We start from the raw sequence: 21,984 nt of genomic DNA on the forward strand, positions 1-21,984 counted from the left end.
GAAGACATTCCTAGAACCATCACAAGGCTGCCATAGAGACAGAAGCCCTCTTCTGGCTAGTTGGTGTAATTGCATGTAGACATGAAAGATGCTGATGTGAACCTCTATGTTGCCAGTTGGCTAGTTGGTTGGTTGATTGGCTGGTCTGTCTGGGAAAAAGCTTTAGTCACATGTCACGGCCCTTCCACTGCAAACAAACACTTGAAATGTAGTTGGATTCATTCTGGGCTCCCTTTCCAAGAGACTGTTTGGGAGGCCGGATGAATCACATCTGTGAGGGCGAGGGAGGTGGGCTCATTGATTGCAGGCTAAAGGAAACAAATGGAAACCCTTCAAAAATAGAAAATGGGTGAAACTTCAACCCTCAGTTCGGAGCTTTGGGAATCCAAAGTAGCCCAATTAGCTGTTCTCCCTGGCAAATATAACGGGCCTTGCCACTCAGAAGCGATCAGTGATCTTTATTAGTATATATTATTTAGACAGTACTAGGCTCCTTCCAGGCACGTCTAAAGACGCAGTCCCTGCTGCATGGAGTGTAAGTCTGCAGGAGAAGGGAGTGAAGGCTGCCCCAGTCCATATCACAAACGCTCGTTGTCTTGTGCTTCGCTCGCCGCCTGACCAAGGCCGGATCTACGCTACGAGCTTCAGCCAGCGTAGCTTGTCAGCCAGGGGTGTGATGAGGTGTCGTCTGGAGTGACGTAGCTGTGCCAGCAGACTCCCCTTCTGCAGATGAATTGAGTTCATGGTGGTGGCTTTACAATCCAGGTCCCACCGGTTTAGCTGTGTCCTCACAAGAGGTGCTTTGCCAGTATAATGAGAGCCCTGTGTTTTTTGCAAATCCAAAATAAGTCTAAATAAAACTCCAAAGGATGCATAAAATAACATAACATGAGACGCTCACCCCACAGTGGCATCTGATACTGCTCCTGTCCCACAGGGCTGGGCCCATCTCCCCATTCTGGCTTTGTGACCTGGTGCACAGAGCCACGGCGCTGCTCACTCAGATGTGTCCTGAGAGAGGGGTGGCCAGGCTAAACCGGAGCAGTGCTGTGTTCCTATGCACCAGGTCTCAACACCAGCATGGGGAACCGGGCCCAGGTCCATGGGACAGGAGCTACTGCTGTGGGGTGAGTGCAGGGTGGGCTCACCTCCAGGGGCAGGATAAAATGAAGTAACACAAGTTCCCCCATCCCCCAGTGGAAAAATATAAAATCTAAAGAGACTGTCATGGGACTGTAAGTATAGTGTGCAGGTATTCCCATCCCAGTAAAGCACTCCGAGTACAGACATAGTCTAAAGGCTGGTCTATAGTATAGTGGGGATTGAACTAAGATACCCAACTTCAGCTACACTATTCGCGTAGCTGAAGTCGAAGTATCTGAGTTTGGTTTACCTGGCCATCCTCACGGCGGCGAGTCGACTGCAGCGGCTCCCCCGTCGACGCTGCTTACTCCTCCTGCTGAGGTGGAGTACGGGCATCGATTCGCGGATCAATTTATCGCGTCTAGAGGAGACGCGCTAAATCAATCCCCAATAGATCAATTACTACCCGCAGATCCGGCGGGTAGTATATACGTACCCTTAGACTCTTCATGTCCCTGAGTGACATGAAGAAGTCTGTAGTGTAGACTTGGCGTTAAGAGAGTCTTGGTGCTGGTTTTTCAGTTCACTGGGTGTTTTGCTTTGTTTTGGGTTTTTTGCCTTCCTCTGGCATCAGGAATTGGCACCTGCTAGGGACAGGATACTGGCCGTGCCGGTCCAAAGCTCTGATCTGGCTTGGCAAATCCTCTGTTCCAAAATGGATTGGTCTCTAATCAGGCGCTTATCCCTTTGCAACAATCTCATACCTGGTCCTTGCTAGGAGAGCAAAGGGCTACCCTGCTTCAGCCATCTCCGTCAGACCAAAGACGTATCTTTGCTCAGCACATAACATAACTTCATGGCCTTTGTCCCCTGAGCATGGTGAGATGACCTCAGTGCCTTCTGTGGTGGCCCCAGACACATGTTCCTGGTTGTGGGATTGTTTTTCATCTGCCACTTTATCCAAATATCTCTGACCACATCTTTTGGCGGTACTCATGCTAGCTGTGCCTGTGACAGACAGTAACATCGCGTTGTGGTTTCCTAGGCCTGGAGGACATAACTTTATTTAGCTACCTAGTTCTCAAAAATATATATCCTGTATGTGTCTATCCGAGTGTCTCCCAAATTTTCAAAGGCACATGCACCCTCTTTAGAAGATTTGGGCCAAGATTCCCATGCCTATGGTGTGTTTGACAATTGAGTTGAGAAGACAAGCCCGAGTTACGTTTGTAGGTCTTTATCTCAAGTGAATTACCAGTTCACAGTAAACACCTTTGTAATGGTGTGTGTGGACACTGCCCAAGTACAGGCTTTTTTTAAACCATGTTACACTAATTGCACTGAGCTAAACTGATTAATTTTTTTTACCCATGGCACAAGTGATTCTGCCAGTCACAGCAGTGAAATGCAGAATTGCAGGCTTGATTCCCTCCCACCTTGGACTTTGTGCATCCAAGCGCAGAGCATGGAACAGGCCACCAATCACAATCTTCCACTCGCCATGCCACACCCATTCGTGACAGGTGTAACCAAGGACACAAGGTGTGACACAGGGGAGTTGCTCTGGATTTACATGGGGCTAACTCAGGCTATGTGGCTTGTATTATTCAGTCAGTTTCAGAGGTTCAGTCTTGCTAATAAAGAACCTCCTTTCCTACCTGAAGTGCTCACGTGTGGGGGGAACCACTGCAGGAACTGAATTCCTTCTGCACTGAATGTGTGGGGATTCCCAGCTGTAGGGATGACTGTTTAAGGATACATCTCGATAGCAAGCAGAGACCCATGGCAGTGAACCTCAAAGCCTGGGTCTACAGGCGTACTTGGGGCAGCTAGCCCCTCCCACCACTCGTGCCACCCTGGCTATCCTGCTATTTTTAGCACACTAGTGCAGCCAGAGCTAGCACGGGTATGTCTCCGGGAGCTGGAAATTACAAGCTCCAGTGCAGGCATGCCTTAAATTGAGCTTTAGGACTGGGCCAGTGCCTGCAAGTCATGGGGGGCATTTGTGCCCCATCCCCCCCGCCAGCTACATCAGGCACAGTGGATTTTAGAGGGTAAGCTCTTTAGGGCAGAACTGTTCTTTATTACATGTTTAGACGGTGTCCAGCTCAAAGGGGCCCTGTCTGGCTGTGCTTGCTAGGCACTACCGCAGTCTCAATGTGATATCAGAAGCGTTAATAAAGCCCTGACGTAAAGCTCTCCAGAAATCTGCCGACCAGCGAGTCACCAAAAGCAGCGCTTGGACTCAGGAAGGAATTATCGAGACCATAGTTTGCCTGCAACGGTAATCGACACCCCCAGAGCCTTGCCAATCTCTCTTGCTTTCCTAGAGATTTCTCCAGCAGGTGAAGTAGAGCCCTGGACATGTTGGTCATTGTGACACAGAACGTTTCATCCTAGATGTTTATTTTGACTTGACCGGTGATAAGAGATTTTTTTTCTCCCTTGTAACATTGCGTACCAGCCTCACTAGCTCTCCTAAGCTAAGCAAGGTCAGAGCTGGCCAGGGCTTGCATGGGAGAGCACCATGGTAAAGCCGGGGGTGCTGCTTCAAATGTGTTTCGCTCTGAGTCAGTACTGAACCCAGTGTCCCAGCGCAATGCCAGGGGCGCTGTGCTGCTGGCAGGATCATTTGTCCTACAAGACGTTACTTGGGGTCATTAAAAATCCCGGGGTGCTTTTTGCAAGAGCAGGGTTGATAAAGGGTGGCCAAATTTCAACTGCAGCTTCAGTGGGTTAGCATTCTTTCCTTCATGGCCTGTGCTGTTAAGTGTTGCTGTGTGCTGTTGACCTATTGTATTCCACCCCACAAGTGGCTGCATTTCATAGACTGATAGATTTTAATTCCAGAAAGGTCCCTCATGATCCACTAGTCTAGCATTTCTCGACCTTTCTGATACCAGAGACTGGCTTGCTGCCTTCCTAAACTGTGTCAGGGAGATCTCAGGGACTGGCACCAGTCCACGGGCCAGCTGTTGAGAAACACTGATTTAGTCCATGGTGGGTGAAACGATTTTGGTATAAAGCACAATATACAGTTGGTAAAGTGTTGTAAAGAGGATGCTTTAGAAGAAATGGCCCTGTAATGTAGTGTGTCCTGGTATCATTAAATGATTCTCACCTTAGCAGAAGCCAGAAAACATGGTCATTCCGTGGGGTTCTTAGGTGAATTTTTTGGAAATGGTCCCTCCCAGCTCTGTTACGGTATGTGTCAATGCACAGAGCTAGTTGGGGGTGACTGTGCTTGGACAGCTGAACTAAAGAGCTGAGACAGGGGGGACAGCGTGGGCAGCAGGTATCAGAGGCCAACAGCCAGCCTGCCAAAAGGGTGCCCGGGCTGTGGCCTCACCCGCGCTCCACCCCGAGGCCCTGCCCTCACTCCACCTCTTCCCACCCCTGCTCCGCCCGCATGGGGGCCTCGGGAGGGGGCGAAGAGATGTGCCTGGCTAAGCAGGTGGGGGTCCTTGGGGAGAAGATGAAGACATGCAAGTGGCGGGCAGGGGGGTCTCGGGGGGAGAGGCATGAGAAGCAGGCAGGGGGGCCTTGTGGGAGGGGGCCAGGCAGGGACAGGCCTCGGGGTGGGTCCACAGTCCAGACACACCCAGCATCCCCAGATGGAGGAGAGATGGCTCCCCCAGCGATATGATCACTGCCCTTGGGGCAGCCCAAAGCTCCTGTCTCAAAGATTGGGGTAGCGCAGGAGCTGCAGCTGTGGGAAGTTCAGGGAGTCAAAGGGAGAATGTCAAAAGGAGAGCTGGAAAGCAGGGGGCGGGCCGGGCATAGGCAAAGGTGGGCTCTCTGTTTCCAGGGCATCGCTCAAAGGAATGCCAAAGTGCCGAGCCTGCTTCTGCCCATCAAGGCCAGTAATCCATAGGTGGAGCTCCTCTGTCATCTTTCTCTGCTTACGTTGCTAATAAGCCCACAGAAATAGCTTCCAAGGGAAGAAAAGATGCCTCCTTTAGCATGCTTTGCCAAAAAGGCTTATAACGGCCTCTGCAAAGCTGGATGTTTGAGGGGCTTTTGCAATCAGGGAGAGAAGCTTGTCAGAAGAATTTCTCTGAAATCCTGCTGAGGTTCTTCCCCAAGCCAATATTCTAATCACTCTGCTCCCAGGTGGCGACAGGTATAGGAGCCAAACTGCTTTCTTCTGTTGTAGAAATGTCATCCATCTCCGGCTAGCTAGAAGTCAGGCTGCCCAAAATCTTCCCTGGAAAGATACGGGTGAAATACACTCCCCGAGGGACCTGATCCATCCCACCTGGCTCCTTGTGCCATCATTCACATCTGTGCAGGGGGTGGGGGTCAAACACTGGCAAATCAGGATAGTAGCATTGAACACCCACTCTGTGCCCAGGCGTGGCTAACTCCACAAGGCGCGGGACGGGAGAATCCAGCCCCTGGCTGAGCTGTGGCTTCCCCTTGCTCTGTGCTATTAGACATGCCCATGTCCTTTGTCCTGCTTAGACTCACTGGGGTTTTTCTCTATTGCAGGTCCCGTCTGGAAGCATGAGGCGAATCCCAGGTACTCTTTACCAGCGAGACCTGCCCAGTAACCAGGATAGATGTGGGAGCAGGGTACCGCTGCCTATTTAACCAAGCCTCATCCTAGCCACCTACCAACGAGAGACCATGCTCGTGAAGGAAGGATCTAATCCCACAGATGTAAGGGAAACGAGTGCCTTCTAGCCCTGCCCCTCGGTATCATGACAGGAGAGACCCAGCATGTTTATGCCGTCAGTGATAATGAGTCCAGCTCCAAAGATCAAGACAAAGACTTTGCCTTTGAACGTTTCAGTGGGAAAGGTGGAGGGGAGTTTAACGGCAGCTCCCTGGACACCTCGGAGCTGTGCTTGCACAACGGGACCGAGAGCGGGTCCCTCTTCCCCAACGTCAAGGACAAAGAGCCCCACAGCCAACGGGAAGCTGTGATCAGGCCGCAGCAAGCAGGCAAGATCGACTTCAAGTCCCTCCACAACAAGCCCAAGTTTTCCAGCGATGGCTCGTGGGGCAGCGTCAAGGGGAGCCCGCAGTCTCCCACAGGGAAGAGCCGAGTGAGGGATAAGAACCGGCGGTCTGGGAAAGGGGAGCGCAGTCACCACCAGCTCTACAGGCTAAGCATTAGCAACTCTCGGTCCAACCCCACCATTGGCATCGCCTACCCCCAGCAGAAGGTCACTCCACCCAAGAAGCCAGAAGTCAGCCGAGGACCCAGCTCGGGAAGCTACCGATTCCACGTGCCCAGCATCCCCGAGAGGGAGGCAGAGCTCAAGCAAGAGGACTTGAGCTTCAACCAGTGCTTCCCGGAGGTCTCCTCCAGCCTCACCTCTGGCAACTATACCTCACACACACCAGCTTCCGCACGCCAGAACCACAGCGGGAAAGGACAGCCGTCGGCTGGCCTCTCCCATAAAAACCCTGGCACTAACGGGCAGTTACACTATTTAGAGTTCCAGGCAAATGGGAATAAGTCTTGGCCTTCACCGGACAAAAACTTCCCGGGTGCTAGCTATGGTATCTCTGCTCAGAAACCATACCCCTTCCCCGAGAGTGGCAAAGCCAGCACGCACTGTCTGGGCTCCTTGCCATTTCAATACCCCTTCCAGCCGCTGCATGACGTAGCAAAGGATCCTTTCCGTAATGACACTACCAGCCAAGATTATATGGATGTTTCGCTGGCAACTAACCAGGTGATTCATGGTGCTTTCGGCTTTCATTCTTCCTCCAGGGACTGGCAAGATGAGGCTCTGGGCAACGGCTCCTACGAAACCGTAGCCCCAGAGGGCAGGACATATGGCCTGTCTTCTCAACCAGCTCAGTTCCTACATTCCTCGGCCCCTGGGGTCCAGCAGCAGTCCCCTCTGCCTTGCTACAAAGGAAGGGATGAGCATTCTGGTGAGCTCAGTGGTGCTCTCTCTTCTTCTGGTGCTATCGACCAAACTCCAAGCACTTTCCAAGAAAACCAATCTGTTTTCCCACCTAGTTTACATGCGACTAGTATGCCAAAGCCAGTGAGTAAGGGGCAGCCTTCACTGAAAGACAATGGACCTAGTCAAAGGATACTGACCCAAGGTAGCTCTCTGCGAAGGAATATGCCACAGAACTCTCTACCCCAAGTGCACTTTCGGAACAAAGTTTATTGCGGTTCCCCGGTGAGCAGCGTAAGCCCAGGATCGGTGCCTTTTGAGAAAAGCATGCCCAGTGCACCTCAAGCCCACCCCCGGCTCTTGCAAACCTGGGATGGAGCCAATAAGGCGTTCCCGCCTGTGGACCAGACTTCAGCACCTTATTCAAACCCTGTTGGAAGTCAGTTCTCATTCGAGTGCCAGTCCAGCCCTGAGCAGAGGCAGCACGTGCAGAAAAACTCCAGGATGCCATGGCAGCAAATACATCTCACCTCTGCAGTGCCCAGCCAGGACAGGATAGAGCTATCCAGACAGCTCACCAGCCAGAAATTCCCGTTACCCCTGGGCACCTCGCAATGGCCAGGGGGCAGCAGTCTGCAGAAAGGCACCCCCAGATATCACAGCCAAAAGCTCCTGGCACGAGAGGGTCTCTTGGTGCAAAGGAGGGACCCCACCCGGCAGAGCTGCGGCTCAACGAACGCTTTCTCCTTTGAAGGTGGGAAGGACACTGGGTCTCCCACATGTGACTCCAGGAGCAAACCCCTCTTCTTCAGCATGAACCAAACGGTGCCACCAGCCACCTCCAGGAGCTCTCCCAATCCGACGTTGGCTCTGCCACCATCGGCCTTGGTGGCAGCTTCACCATGTGAGTCTCCGCTCCCATCACCTGTCCCCAACGCCACCTGCAGCAGCACGTGTTCTTCTCTCTCGCCTATGTCCAGCAGCCCGGTCAACCACAACTTCGAAGACAGCCAGCTGTCTGCAGCACTTACCCCAGCACCCTTCTTTCACCATCCCTGCCACCCTGTGGACATCCTGAACTCCAGCTCACTCCACTACCACCCTCCAGACTCTATCAAGCCCTTACACTTCCCCCTGGACACCCCAAAGGACGAGCACCTTCTTAAATGCCTCCCGGAGACCCAGTTCCATAAGCCAGATGTTGACATGGCCAAGAGCTGCCTGGATGCCTTCGAGGGGGAACCGCCTCCCCCGCCTTACTCCTCCCATCACCTACTGGCGAATTCGCTGAGCAGCGCAAGCCTGGACCAGCTGGACGTGCTGCTGACCTGCAAGCAGTGTGACCAGAACTACAGCAACCTCTCCTCCTTCCTGGAGCACCGCCAGTTCTGCAACTCGCATGTGGCTTTCCAGGGCGAAATGAGAGATGCTTCCAAGGGGGCTGAGGCCAGGAAGCAGCTCCCACTAGAGTCCACGAAACACTCTCAAGCCAGGCCAGGGCCATCGCTTTCTCCTGACACCCATTCACACCTGCTCGCGTTAAACAAGCCTGTCAATTTCCTGTTAGACGGGGAAGGCAGAGGGGAGGCAAAGGAGGACCCGCTGAAAGGCCATATATTTCATGGGCTAACCACAAATTCCTTGCCACTTACTGCTTCCGACTTAGAAATCGATGATGCCAAGCTGGATAGTCTGATCACGGAAGCGCTGAATGGGCTGGAGTATCAGTCCGATAACCCCGAGATTGACAGTAGCTTCATAGATGTGTTTGCTGATGAGGAACTCACGTCAGTGAAGGGCACAGGCAGCGGGATGCCGCACAAGGTGAAGGATGGCCCAGCCTCGGAGAACAAACTGAAGCACGCTGGGAAGGACAAGAAGCCAGCGAGTCAGTCAAAAGCCATCTGTTATTATGAAGAGGATCATCCCAGCGGAGAGCAGGCTCAGAGCAGAGCACCGGGGACGCAGCATGTTCCTAAGAGGAGACTGGCAGGCAAGTTCACAGACCGGGGGAACAAAAGGCTGGAGAAATCCAGTGTCAAGGAGCTGGCTCAGAGCAAGGCTGCAAATCGGGTGACGACTGATAAAGCACAGCCTGACAAGAATACCAAGCTGAAAATGAGGAGGAAGGGTGATGGTGGCTCTGTTACTCCAGTGACTATGACCCAACCTGACTCTGATAAAAACCAGCCCAGAAGCCTTAGTGAGGATGCTTATCTGAAGAGTGAAATCAGGCCAAGTGGTACCACCCCAGGGCCCGCCAATAAGAATCCCAAGCTGCTGCGGTTCCCGATGAAGGACGTGAAAAAGCGGAAGCCGAGGAGCGGCACATGGAGCAAGGAGCTCATTCATAAAATCGTGCAGCAGAAAAACAAGCTGCACAAGCTCCATGCGAAGAGCGATAAGAACACCCCAGTCTCCAGAGCCACTGAGAAACTGCTGCCGGCAGCCCAGGACAGTAAATTCGGCGAGTACGAGTACATTTCGGATTCAGATGACGAAGGGGTGGTGTATGCCAAGCTGCACAGCAGAAAGAAGCTGGGGTCCGTATCGAATGGGCGGACCAAGCACAGCTTTAGCAAGAGGTGCTCAGGGAGAGGGGAGAGGACCAAAGAGAGAGAGCCAACCTGGACCTATAGCCAGAAGAGAGATGGTCAGGAGCACAGGCGGGCCCCAAGCAATGAAGCAATAAAGAAAGATGGCATTGCAGCCAGAATCCGAAGACGAAGCATCCGATCGTCCACCGGCAGCAGTCATAGCACTAGCTTGTCCAGTGAAACTGGCGCTAGCCCCCCAAGCACTGAAAGGGCCGACTCTGACAACGAGAATGAAAGCGTCCAGAACAGAAGATACCCAGATAGTTCTGAGCAGATCACACCACTTCCAAGGAACTCGCTGAGCCTTCTTGATAAAGAGACTCTAAAGATGAGCAATGAAACCAAAGTGGGCTTTTCCAGAGGGACAAGGAGGTTTGGCTCAGCCAAATATTTGCTGACTGCCTCCACGACACGTCGCAGCGATAGGTCATGCATTTCTCCGGCAGGTTCTATGAACGAGGAAAGCTCACCAGAAAGCAAAGAAAAACAACATCACAGCAGAGATGCCTTCAACAAGGGTCCCATCAGACTTTACTGTGAGGAGGACACAGAAGAGCAGAAAGGAGCCACTAGCCACGCAAGTGAGACAGCAAGACCTAAGCCAGGTGCTCAAGATTCCACTGATTTGACAATGACCAGTCAGAGGCGTCCATTTGCTGCTTATAATGAGGACACCCTCCCTTACAATACAGAAGAGTTAATTCCTCCCTCTCACATTGGTATTGATGCCAGCCCTGGACAGGTGAGCGCTACCTATTCGCCGGCTGGAATCAAGTACTTAAAGGAACATGGACTTTGTGATGACCATAAAGATTATGCTGCTCCAGTCAGCTGTTACAATGGGGATCCTGTTGGAATGATGCTAGCCATCAAAGGACCCGATACCTATGTGAGCACTGACGACACACTTTATGACCACAAAGACCTGTCCAGTCGCTATGATCCTAACCTTTTCTCAAAGCCTCCAGCCGTGGGGGCCTCACACATTAACGATATGTACTTATGCCAAGATGACATTAGCACCAGTTCATTTGAGCAGAAGCACTCTGATTTCACCCCCTTTGCCTCAGAAAATCAGCAAACCAAAGTGTCTTCCCCTCTTGGCTTTGACTCCTCTTCAATATTCGGAGAACTTCCCGTAGCTGAGTTTGATACTCCATTATACAACAGCGTCGCCACAAGTAAGGACAATTATGTCCCATTTGGATGCAATCCACCCAGCAAAACGATGCCGTTTGAGGAGCAGTATCCTCCATTTCTTCAAGAGAAGGACTGGGGTCTAATGGAGGAAGTGTCTCCAATTTTGTCAGAAGACATTGGTCAGTTTCATACCCTTTCGGTGGAAAAGCCATTAGCTAAGAAATTCCCAGATGAGGGAGCCATAACGCACAATCAAATGTCTTTACCTTTGGCAGACAGGACTGTAGATTATAATGTAGCTTTTATGAACAATATATCAGATGATGAACTGGAGATCAAGCGATTAGTTACGGAACTGGAAAGTCAGCTGCAAACCAGCAAATTAAATAATGAGGCATCCGAATTCCATCAGACATCTGAGCAACACACCGGCACACAGCTGAGAAAAGCAACTGACCAGTTTTCACCTATACACGTGGATCAAGAGACAGGGAATGAAAAGGATTTGTTCTTGACAGATGCCCTTGGAAATACAAACCTTCTTTCCACAAAAGTCTGTGTGGGCCAAAGTTTAGTGAATGAGAAGCCTACAGTTCCCAACATAGATGGCAACTATAAGAACCACCAGGATTCTTGGCCCTGCCCAGCAGAGTTTAGTTCTTTAGAATCAAGCATGTGTACACCAGCTGCTGAAGATTCAATCTCTGTAGATCATTTCTGTTCCAAAGAGGCCTGCGATAAGCTCCCGGAAGCTCTGAAGGATGCTGAAACTTCCAAGGAAAGTGACTCCAGAGAGATGGAGAATGAACCTTCCCAGGTTATCCCTGATTCATGCATGCCAGACAAATTAGAGGCTCCAATCTACACAAACCATATGATAAAAAGCCCTGCCATTGTTACTGATTCCTTGTTCCCTAAAACTCTAGAGGCAGCTGAACTAAATAAACATGATATTTTTCCGTCCCTGCCAGGTAAACACGGAGCTGATGGGTTTTCCAAGCCAGGGAAAATGGATAAAACCTTTGATGATCCTCCAGAGCTGGAATCTTTCAGCAGCCACATTCCAAATCTGAAATCTGAATTTGGGTTTCAGGAAGATCGGGTCCCCACCTTGGATCTCGCTTTGTCTTCTCATGCCAAAAATGACATGGACTCAGAAGAAAGCCCTCTAGACAAAGCCGAGTCACCCAAAGTGCTAAAAATCTCACTGCACTTTGAAGGTGATGACAATGGATCTGTTTTATTGGAAGAGACTGAAGAAAGTAATGATCCTGAAGTCTACCAAACCCCAGGGCCCTTTGACAAGGCTAGCAACCAGAAAGCATTATTATTCGATATACTGAGTGTGTCCAAAGAGACTGATTGTGGTTCAGAAAAGGTGCTAGCCTCCCAAGAAACTACTGCAAACCCATTACAGCAGCTCCAACTGTTTGTTGCCCGGACAGTCAAGAATAATGAAGAAGAGCTGATGATGCCATGCTTCCCAGTACTGCTCTCTGCCAGTCACCAACCTTCAAATGCCAATATCCAGTCTGAGCAGGAAGAGGAAGGCCTGGGCAGCTTGGAAGGCGAGAATTCAGCATGTCATCATGCATGTGTAGAGGGGAGCAAGCCCATGGAAGGAGAAGCAGAGAGCATGGCTACTACATCAGAAACAACTGGAGTTTTTCCAGAGGCAGGTGAACAGCTGGAGTCGTTCAACGAAACAGACACCTACACTGCAGAGCAATCCACATTTGCGAACCACAAGCTGCACAATAATGTAACAGAGCTGCAGCACTTAGCAGATGAATGTTCAGAGCCCAGTGACATTAATATCTGTGCAGATGGCGTATCACAAGAGCATAATAACCTCTCAGCATGCAGCAGCGCAACGGTAACCCCATTGCTAGGGCAGGTAAGGAAAGCTGATCAGATTGTGGAGGAGCAAGAGCAAGATAAAAACAAAGCAACCTTGGCATTTCAAAACCACAGACAATCCTATTTAAACCATAGTTTGTTTGAGAAAGAAACATTAAGCAGTGCACTGACAGAGACATTAAAAGTAAGCACTGCTGAAGGTAATGCTTGGTCTGAGGGAGCTAGTCATCAAATGCAGTTGTCATGCACCATAAAAACCAAATGCATAGGGTCAACCAATAACCAGGTGGGACATGAGACACAGCTTCCTTGCAGTGCATCTTTGGGTCCTGCTGGCTCTTTGAATCCTTCTGAAGATCTTCACCAGGAATATAATTTGTTGCATGAAACTAACATCTGTTCAGTAAATGCTCAGCTTCCTGAAGATGGCAATGGAGAGAAAAAGCAGGTCCTTGACGCTTGTCACTCCAAAGAGGACTCTCTGGCCAGTTTGCCTTTGCAAACTAGCTTTTCTCACCACAGATATTTGCAGAACAGTCATAATGAAAATGTAGAGTTCTCGGACTTCAGTGTGCAGCTCTCGGGAGAGGATAGATACACTGCCCCTGTGCTTAACACAGAGACTCAGTCAAGTTCATTTATTGTGAAAAGGTTCAACTCTGACTCAGAGAAAAATCTAGTTTGCTGTTCTACCCAAAATCCTTTAGAGCAAGGAAAATGGAAAGACACACGTGTCTTTCAACCCACTCTTCAGCAATGCAACACCACTGCTCCCGCACCTTTGGATGCTATTGGAAACATTCGTCATTGTCCTGCCAAAGACATTCTAACTAATTTTGAGCAGTCTGAAAAAGAAGGACCGGCAGAACCTCATGTTCCACAATGCCCCAGTGAGCTGGCAGTTTCTGGTTTGGAGCTGGAAAGCCCCCAGAAATTGCAAATGAACGACTGTATTCTTCCCTGCATGCCACCTTTGGAGCAAAATGACATTGGTGATGGGCTGCTGGAAAGCACTTGTGCTGAGCTGTTATACCCTCTTTATAAAGGAAGCAAGACATGCACCGTCACAGAGACGATTATTAATTCTCAGTCAATGCCTCTGCAGGGCATCCATGCTTGTCAGCCCACACCAGAAACCAAAGATTACTCAATGCAGCCCACTAATCTTTCGCCAGTTGGAGAAAGAGACGGAGAGGTAAATTTAAATCAAGAAAAGGAGCTTAAAAAGTGCCATCATAATGGAAATAAACATCAAAATGAGCCAGAGGCCTCATGCAATAGCTTTGTCATGCAACAGATCCCAACTATTGTAAGTACTGCCTGTAAAAGGACAGCAGATTCTGGCCCTGTTGATCAAGAGGTCCACCGGTTTACAGAGGTGCCAGAGATGATACCTAGTGACCCCTCCAAAAATGTGGATAATAGAGAAAATAATTCAAAAGGAGATGACTTGGAAAGCCATGGGGCAGAGAGTACTGGAGGAGACAGCAGTTGTATGTTATATAACATGGAGCAAGAAGAGGAGAGTGGCATGTTTAAAAATATGCCAAATGCATCCAGAAATGGGCATCTGAAAGAAAAGAAACAAAATGGCCTCCAAGTCACTTGTGATATTTGTTCTGCATCTTTTAGATCCAAACCAGGATTGACCAGGCACAAAGCTGTAAAGCATCGGACAAAAAATGATGGCACATTGATGCCGAGCAAAACTTCAAAGTTCAGTTTGAATTTGCTGGAGAAAACATCTAAGATATCCAAGAAAGTCTCTAGGAAAAGCATAAAGGCCACTGCCAAGGAGAGAATGAATAGCACACAAATGCCAACCAGCGCTATTGGACACATCTCCAAGGAAACATGTGTAGGTCAAGAGAAGGAGCCCAATGCACAAATGCAAGAAGTAGTTAGTAGAGTGCTTGGTGACCTCAGTGTCATATCGCTTGAAGTGTGCCATGAACGTCATCACACGGATTTTCTGAGTAAAGAAACAAAGACAAAATCTCAGAGCTCAGAGACAGGGGAATTGGATGAATCAGTGACAGAAAAGCTTGGGCTTAAAAAGCAACCAAATAAACGGGGAAAAGGCAGAAGAAGCCAAAGCAAAGATCCTGGAGGGATAAATAGAAATTTAGAGAAGAAACAGAGTAGAAAAGCAAGAAGGGAAGTAAATATGTTTCCCAATGAAAGTGAAGTCAATGGATTGTCCAACCTGGAGAAGAATGCTGCTGATGGTCCTTCCAATGTTCTTTCCAGTAGAATCAACTCCAGTCTGTCAAATGTGATTGAAGATTTGGCTGAGCCAGGCAGTTGCATCTCAGCAGAGGAACAAGACAGGTCATGCTCACCCCAGCAGTCTCACACAGCAAAACGGTCACCTTGCATAGTTAAGCATGCAGATGAAGTGGGTGATTTGGTCGTCTCTTCCATGGAGACAGACAAGCAGGAGTCACTAAAGGTCCCCGTGAGCTGTCAAAAGCAGGTGGAAGATCCAAGTCAAGGAGAAAAGGCACAGGCCAAAGAGAAATGGGCAAGTGGGTTTATGAAGCAAGTGGAGAAGGGGTTGAGCAAGGTATGCAAAGAACAGCATGATGGTGGTGTTGGCACAAATGTGAAGGAACATGAGAATTCCTTGGGAGAGAGCAATCATGGGAATCATAGTAGTGCCTTCAGGTATCCCTTGAGTCCTGCCAGACCAGATCTGTCTTTAGAAACCTGTGAATCTGAAACAGCCAACAGGGATCCCACTAAAGGCATGTTGGAAAATGCTTCTGATGACAGCCCTTTTTCGGCAGAGTCAAAGCCCTGGGGAAGGGGAGAGTTATTACAGAGAAAGGAGTCCTGCACTGGTGATGCAACTGAGCCAGACCTGCAGGGTTTATTTGATGATGACGTCACATTCGCACAGCTGTTTCCAAGGGACAACCAGTTCACCCGGAGGAAGTGCACGCGCGTGTATGGGAAACGAACCAAGAAACCCAAACCTGTCACTGATGCAAATATCAGGCCAGTGGGTGCCATAGACTTCTTTCCCATCCGGCTGGCTTCAGATCTCAGTGAAACCAGCTCTTTATGTGTCACCAGGGATGATCCTTGTGAATATGAAACCATCTCCATTGACGATGCCTTGATGCTAAACATGTGTCACAACAGTAAGCCAAAGGGGTGTGATGCCAGCTCCAATGCTTCCACAAATATTGCACTGCAGCCAGATTATGAGAAAAACAGCCAAAGGAAGGAGGTCATTGACCTGGAGCATGATAACATGTTAACCTTCCTCTGCCAAAACAACCAGATGGAAAACATTCCGAACAGGAACATTTGGGGAAGTCTTGAAAAGGAGGCAGAAAATCTTCCCGCTGATGACATACTGTTCAAGTCCCCTACGGAGCTTGAAAATGAACATTCAATAGCAGAAACTAGCCCAGAACCCCCGGAGCTGGAAGAGGAACCCTTCAACAGCAAGATAAATGAGGACCAAGGCTCACCTGAGTTTCATACAATTGACATTGAGATGTTGAGTGCAAAGTTCAAGATGCAGGACATGTGCTTTTTCAGCCCTTGCAAAGATAATCCTGGCCATTTGGATGAAAGCATGGTGTGTTTCAAGCAGAAGCCAAGCCAGCATAGCAAACACAGCAAAAATAAACTAGAAGATGGGAAGCCAGGCAAAAATCGCAATGATATGAACATCAAGACTAAGGATAAACAATACAAATGCAAAGTATGTTTCCAGTGGTTTCTCACCTTAGGGGAACTGGACTTTCACAAACTCACCCATAACCCTTCCCCTCCACCTACCTGCTATATGTGTGTCCAGCGCAAATTCAGCTCAAGGGAGCAATTGAGGGACCATTTAAAAGAGAAGCATGCAAAAAACAAAGCTGGCCTGTGGGCCTGTGGAATGTGCCTGAAGGAGATTTCCGATGTCTGGATGTATAACGAGCATCTCAGAGAGCACGCCACGCAGTTTGCCCGGAAAGGTCAGGCTCAGAAATCAGCGATGGGTCTGCCCACTTGCTTCAGCGAGGACAATGCTGCGGTCACCCACTTCCTGAACACCATCATGTATCGGAAACCAAGCAAGTCATCCAAGCTGGTGGATTCCACCAGCAAACACCTTGCCAGCAAAGAGAACAAGAGCCTAAAAGAGCCACCCCCCGACCAAGAGGCAAAGGTAACTAAAGACACCTTGGAAAGCAGTGTCAGAATTAAATTAACTTCCTCCACCTCCAGCTCTTCCAAAGGGCCTGCCAGTCCATCTCCAGACAATATGCCAAAAGGTGAAAGCACTCAGAAAGCTGTCCCCATGCATCCGGATTGCAAGGATCCTTCCAGAGATTGCCATCACTGTGGAAAACAATTTCCCAAGCCCTTCAAGCTCCAGCGTCACTTAGTGGTGCACAGCTTACAGAAGATTTACTTGTGCCACAAGTGCCCGATGTTCTATCTGGAAACAAAAGAGCTTCGAAGTCACCTCAGTCAAGATCATGGGATAGCAGAGGAGCCGGAGATCAAGCACACCACGCTGTATGCATGTGAGCTCTGCGCGGATGTCATGCATGTCATCAAAAAGTCATTTATATGCAGCATGTGCAACTACACCTTCTCTAAGAAAGAACAGTACGACAGGCACATGGAGAAGCACCTGGCGGGAAGCAACAAGACTTTCAAATTCAGAGGGGTCATGAGGCCTGGCACCTCGTCCAAGGATGGCAATGAGAAAATCAAAGAGGAAAACTATCCAAGGATGGACATGCCACCACGCAAGAAAAGGAAGCTCACACACCATGGCAGCTTGGATCCACACAACTCACCTGTGCACTTTGACCATAGTAATGAACTGCAGCTAGCTGATGTGCCTTTACCACCTCCCAGTGAGTCCTGCCCTGAAACAGGTGATGACCCTGGAGCAACTTTGCCCCAAACCTCTGTGAAAACAGAAGACCTCATGGGTGACTTCTCAGATCTCCTGGATGAAATGGAAAAATCTCAGTTCGATACCCTCCCGCCGCCCCCATGCCTGTCTCCTCTGCCCCAGGCTATCGTGAGTGATCCAGAGCTCAGTTACACCACAATGCTTTCCATTGAAGAACTAGACAAAGGAGCCTTTGATGGGAAGCCTCTTCCTTTCCTGGACTCTTCTGAATTTCGAATGGACCTTGCTAATTTAGCTCATAACCAGGCAATGGACGGAAAGCTATCTCCACCTCATCTCACTGAGAAACATGGGCATGCAGATGGCCAAGCAAAACCAACCACAGGCAATCAAAGAGAACATATGGTGCGGATATTGGACAATCCCAGTTCACGAGAAGAGCCTGTCGAAGAGATCCCTTGCCTCAAACTAGCTAAGAAAATCCCAGAAATTTCTGCACCAAAAGTAGAAGCTCCACTGGCCAAGGACGCTCATAAAACATTGTGGAGCAGCCCGAATATAGATGGTGCTCCTAGGGAAATTGCATCCAAGGCCAATTATTCAGAGTCTGCCTACCCCTCTCTGCCTCTGAAGGACAAGACAGCATCACCTGTTTTAAACAGGGCTGCCAAAGATTCGGCCCCTCAGAAGAAAACTACAGGCAGTCAAGTGAGTGGCGAAGCTCCCTCCGCTGCAACTGATAATCTGGGCAGCACAGAGGAGATCCAGAAATCCTGCTCACTAAAAGAAAAGGCCATGCCTGAGACAGGTATCTGTGCCAAAGACGGCAATGCCAATGCCAGTGTCAGAGAAATAGGATGCAATCAAAACAGATTCTCAAGTCAACTCAAAGATGAGGGAGTGGCCAATGCTGTGAAACACAGCCACTCAGATCCAGGTAAATCCTTGGACAAGCTGGCTCTGAATGGGCCTGGCAAGCTGCACCCGAAGAAGCGAAAAGAGCACAAGTCTTTGAGTCACAGAGGCAGCTCAGCGTCTAGGGAGAACATTGAGGGAGATGGGAAGAAGAAGAAAGCCCGAACACCGGGTCCTGGGAGGAATGACGGGGCTGGAGAGCTCAAAAGAGCCGAATGGACTAATGAGGCTTCTGCCCTTTCCCCCGGGAAGAGGGAAATGCACTGCAACAAGCTGATCCCCAAGCCCAAAATGTCAGGAGTTGGCAACCAGCTGAAAAAGATGGCTCTGGACACCTACAATCAGAAGAAGGTGACTAACCGTCATTCCAATGGAGACCTGAAGCATAAGAAGGACATCCTGGGGAAAACCTTTCACCATCTCCTAGCCAAAGGGCCCACCACATCCTTCCACAGCTCTTTAAACAGACACAGAGCTGTCCAAGGTGCTAAACCTGCTGACTCTCACAATTACAGGACAGCCGAATCCCAGAACAATCTCCTAAGCCAACTGTTTGGACAGAAATTAACGAGCTTTAAAATTCCTTTAAGAAGAGATACTTCAGAATAATTTATGAAAGTGACTTATGGTGATCCTCAGCTGCTTTCATGGGGTTTGCAAGGGAAAAATTATCAAAGCATTAAATTCATTTGTGTAGCATGATTTTTCTGTCTAGTTTAAATGAACTTGCACTGCAGCCTCTGTGAAATAGTTTGCTTTGTGTCTACTAATCTACTTTAATTCACCTGATTTATCATGCAAATGCTAGAACTTTGATGTTGCTGATGATTTTCATGAACTGAAATTGTAATCGCTTTGGGCAGACTGAATCGTCAAGAGCAATTGCTTTATTGCAGAAGTGCTGAGGTTATAAGGATACTTGCAAATCTCAGACCCTTTTGAGACTGCTTCTGTGTTATCTTTGTACAAAGTACTTGAAGAGATGAACTTCATTCCATAGACGTCTTATTCAGAAGGTGCAGTACACTGTAGAAAGCAATTTTTTTTAAAGATTTTGCACAAATAATCCTGTACAATTCATTAAATTGGGAACTGGCCTACGACATGATAAATTTAAAAAAAATTAAATTAAGAATCAAGTGCCACATATTTTGACAGCCATTCCTAAGAATTTGTTTCTACATTGCCAAGAAAATAATGAACTAGCTTGCTTGCTGCGTGGGCCTATTACAGTGTTTCAAACATTGATGCCCTTATTTGACCACTGTAGATGATGTAAATGCATGAAAAATGAGAATAACGCTAGCGAACTGCACCTTGACATTTGTGACAAACTTTTTTTGTTTCACGGATAAAACTGTGCCAACTTACCAGACCAGAATAGTACTGTCCAAGTGACCATAACGGTATAACTTCTAAACTATCTTACTGTATTGACTTAGTAGCTATATAGGTATCAGCTTTTTACTATGCAGTTACTGGTGCTATTTTTATTTTGTAATGTGAATACAGACTTCCTTGATTTAAAAATAAAAGGGAACAGATAGGAAGTAGCAGTGACCTGTAAAAGAAATCAAAGCAGGAAAACAAAGCATTTTATAACATCCTGTATGCTGGTACTCCATAGTGTTAAAGAGGTTATGTCATGTTATCGAGCAGGTATACAACTGAACTTTGAACCAGAAAGAAATCTCAGGTGCAAATGAGGACATGGAAGATACTTAAATACTTTTGAAATACTCCCAAGTCAAGGAGGTGAAGTAATGCACTGATGTGATATGAACAAATAGAGTACTTTGCGTCTGTCCTGCAAACAAAAAAATTTTTTTTAGTTTTAAAAGGAAAAAAAGAGGCTTTATCCTGTTAATATGTATCTTTACTGTCCTTTGTATTGTATAAAAAACTATTGTAGGTAATTTACCTTGGGTGCAATGTGTTATGTCAAAAGTTTTTATTTTGATATTTTGTCAGAGAGGAAAAAGAAAGCAAGAAATGCCTTTTTATTATGTCGTATGTGTGCTATTAAAGTGCCTCTTTAATATTGTTAAATAAAGTATGAGATGAAAATATGGGGTGGTACTGTAAAATCATACCTAATTAATCTTTTCAAATATATTCCAATATTTTCACAGAAACCCCCTGACTCCATGGAATTTGTCAGATGTTTTTCTTTCTTCTTCTTTCCTGCACTGCATACACACACACACTCCCCAATTTTGCTGGGAGTTTGCAGCCAGAGACTGTTTATTACTCTGTGTGTGTGGGTGGGTGCGCGCGCGCGCATGTGCAGGTACACACACACTAGGATCTGGTGTGGTCTTATAACCACTAAAATAATAGCTTGCTAGGTTAGATGACTTCTATCCACCTAAGGTGGCCCCATTACCACAGTATCTGTCCTCACAGCACCCCTTTGTGGTAAGGTAGTGCCATTACCCCCCTTTAAAAGATGGTGAAACTAAGACCTAGAGAGATGAGTGACTTGTCCAAGAACACAAGGCATTGTAGGTTGGAGCACGGAATTGAACCTGCATCTCTCAGGCTCCAAGCCCCTAACTACTAGGCCATCGTTCCTCTTGTTGCTGGATGGGAGTTTTTAAATAACACTTATCTCACCTATTGTGCTTGTCATCCAGACCTCTCAAAGCACTTTACACAGAAATGGTAAGTGTCAGTTCTCCTCCTGCTGCATATAGGGAAACAAAAGGGTCAAGACTTATCCAAGGTCATATCCTGTAGGTCAGTGCCAGAGCTGGGACTAGAAGCCAAACGGCTTAGTGCACTGTCCACTGGACCATGCTGCCTGGTCCACAACGGCACCATCGCTGCCAGGATTCAAGCTGAGGTTCGATAAGATGTACTGGGAAGCGAGCAGTCAGACTGTGAAGGCGGCCGACCCACAGAGGCCTTTCTGGCTTGTGAGGAGAGGACCATCACTGAGAGTGATTACTGATTGGCTGGAGATTAGTTGGGACTGGGTTAAAGAACTATAAAATTTGCCCCCACTTTAAAAGAATCAGTGTAGCACGGAAGCTTGACTTGGCCAGAGGCCTGTGTGATAGACTCCGGGCCTGTGTGATAGACTCAAGGGCCGAGAGAGGTAGCTGTAGATATCAAAGATGGAGCTCAGCTGGGAAGCTTGCCTTAGACAAAAGCCTGTTCCAGTGACTTAGTGTAGCCTGGGAAGTTAACACAGGCAAAGGTTTGCTGGGGAAGCTTGGTTTTCAGCAGAGCCCACTACCAGCCTGAGAATTGGATAAAGGCTTATTCTAGTTCTAGGGGGTTGGCTTTAGCAGGCAATTATCGTCAACTGATTACCTAAATTATTGCCATTTTTATGGGACCTAAAATTACAAGGAAGTCTATTTTGTTCTGTTTTTAATGCTCCTGAGTCTTTTTTCTGCCTCCTTCACCTTCAGTGTACCTGAGTCTACAGCCCACAGATTACATGCACTAAATCACTGTGTGACATGTAGGTTTATATACCCGCACGGCATCCATTAGTTCAGTAAATAGAACTGTGATGTAGTGTCCATAGGAACTGCTATACCAGAACACCAGTGGTTCACCTAGTTTGATAGCTTGTTTCTAGCAATGGCAGCTGCTTCAGGAAAAAAACCCTATAATGCACCTGTGTCTGAAATACCAGAAG

The 21,984-nt window shown here is 48.3% G+C and overlaps 1 protein-coding gene across 1 annotated transcript; it reads left to right on the plus strand.

The window, feature by feature from the left end:
* Positions 1-5,786: 5,786 nt before the first annotated feature.
* Positions 5,787-20,395, plus strand: ZNF469 (zinc finger protein 469). Its single transcript, XM_030582154.1, has one exon. The coding sequence runs from the start codon at positions 5,787-5,789 to the stop codon at positions 18,939-18,941; it is 13,155 nt and encodes a 4,384-aa protein (XP_030438014.1). The 3' UTR covers positions 18,942-20,395.
* Positions 20,396-21,984: the final 1,589 nt, after the last annotated feature.

Source organism: Gopherus evgoodei, chromosome 12 (genome assembly GCF_007399415.2).
Source record: "Gopherus evgoodei ecotype Sinaloan lineage chromosome 12, rGopEvg1_v1.p, whole genome shotgun sequence".
Taxonomy (NCBI): Eukaryota; Metazoa; Chordata; order Testudines; family Testudinidae; genus Gopherus; species Gopherus evgoodei.

Excerpts from the sequence above, each read along its gene's own strand:
- ZNF469 (XM_030582154.1), top strand. The coding sequence starts at position 5,787 with ATGACAGGAGAGACCCAGCATGTTTATGCCGTCAGTGATAATGAGTCC.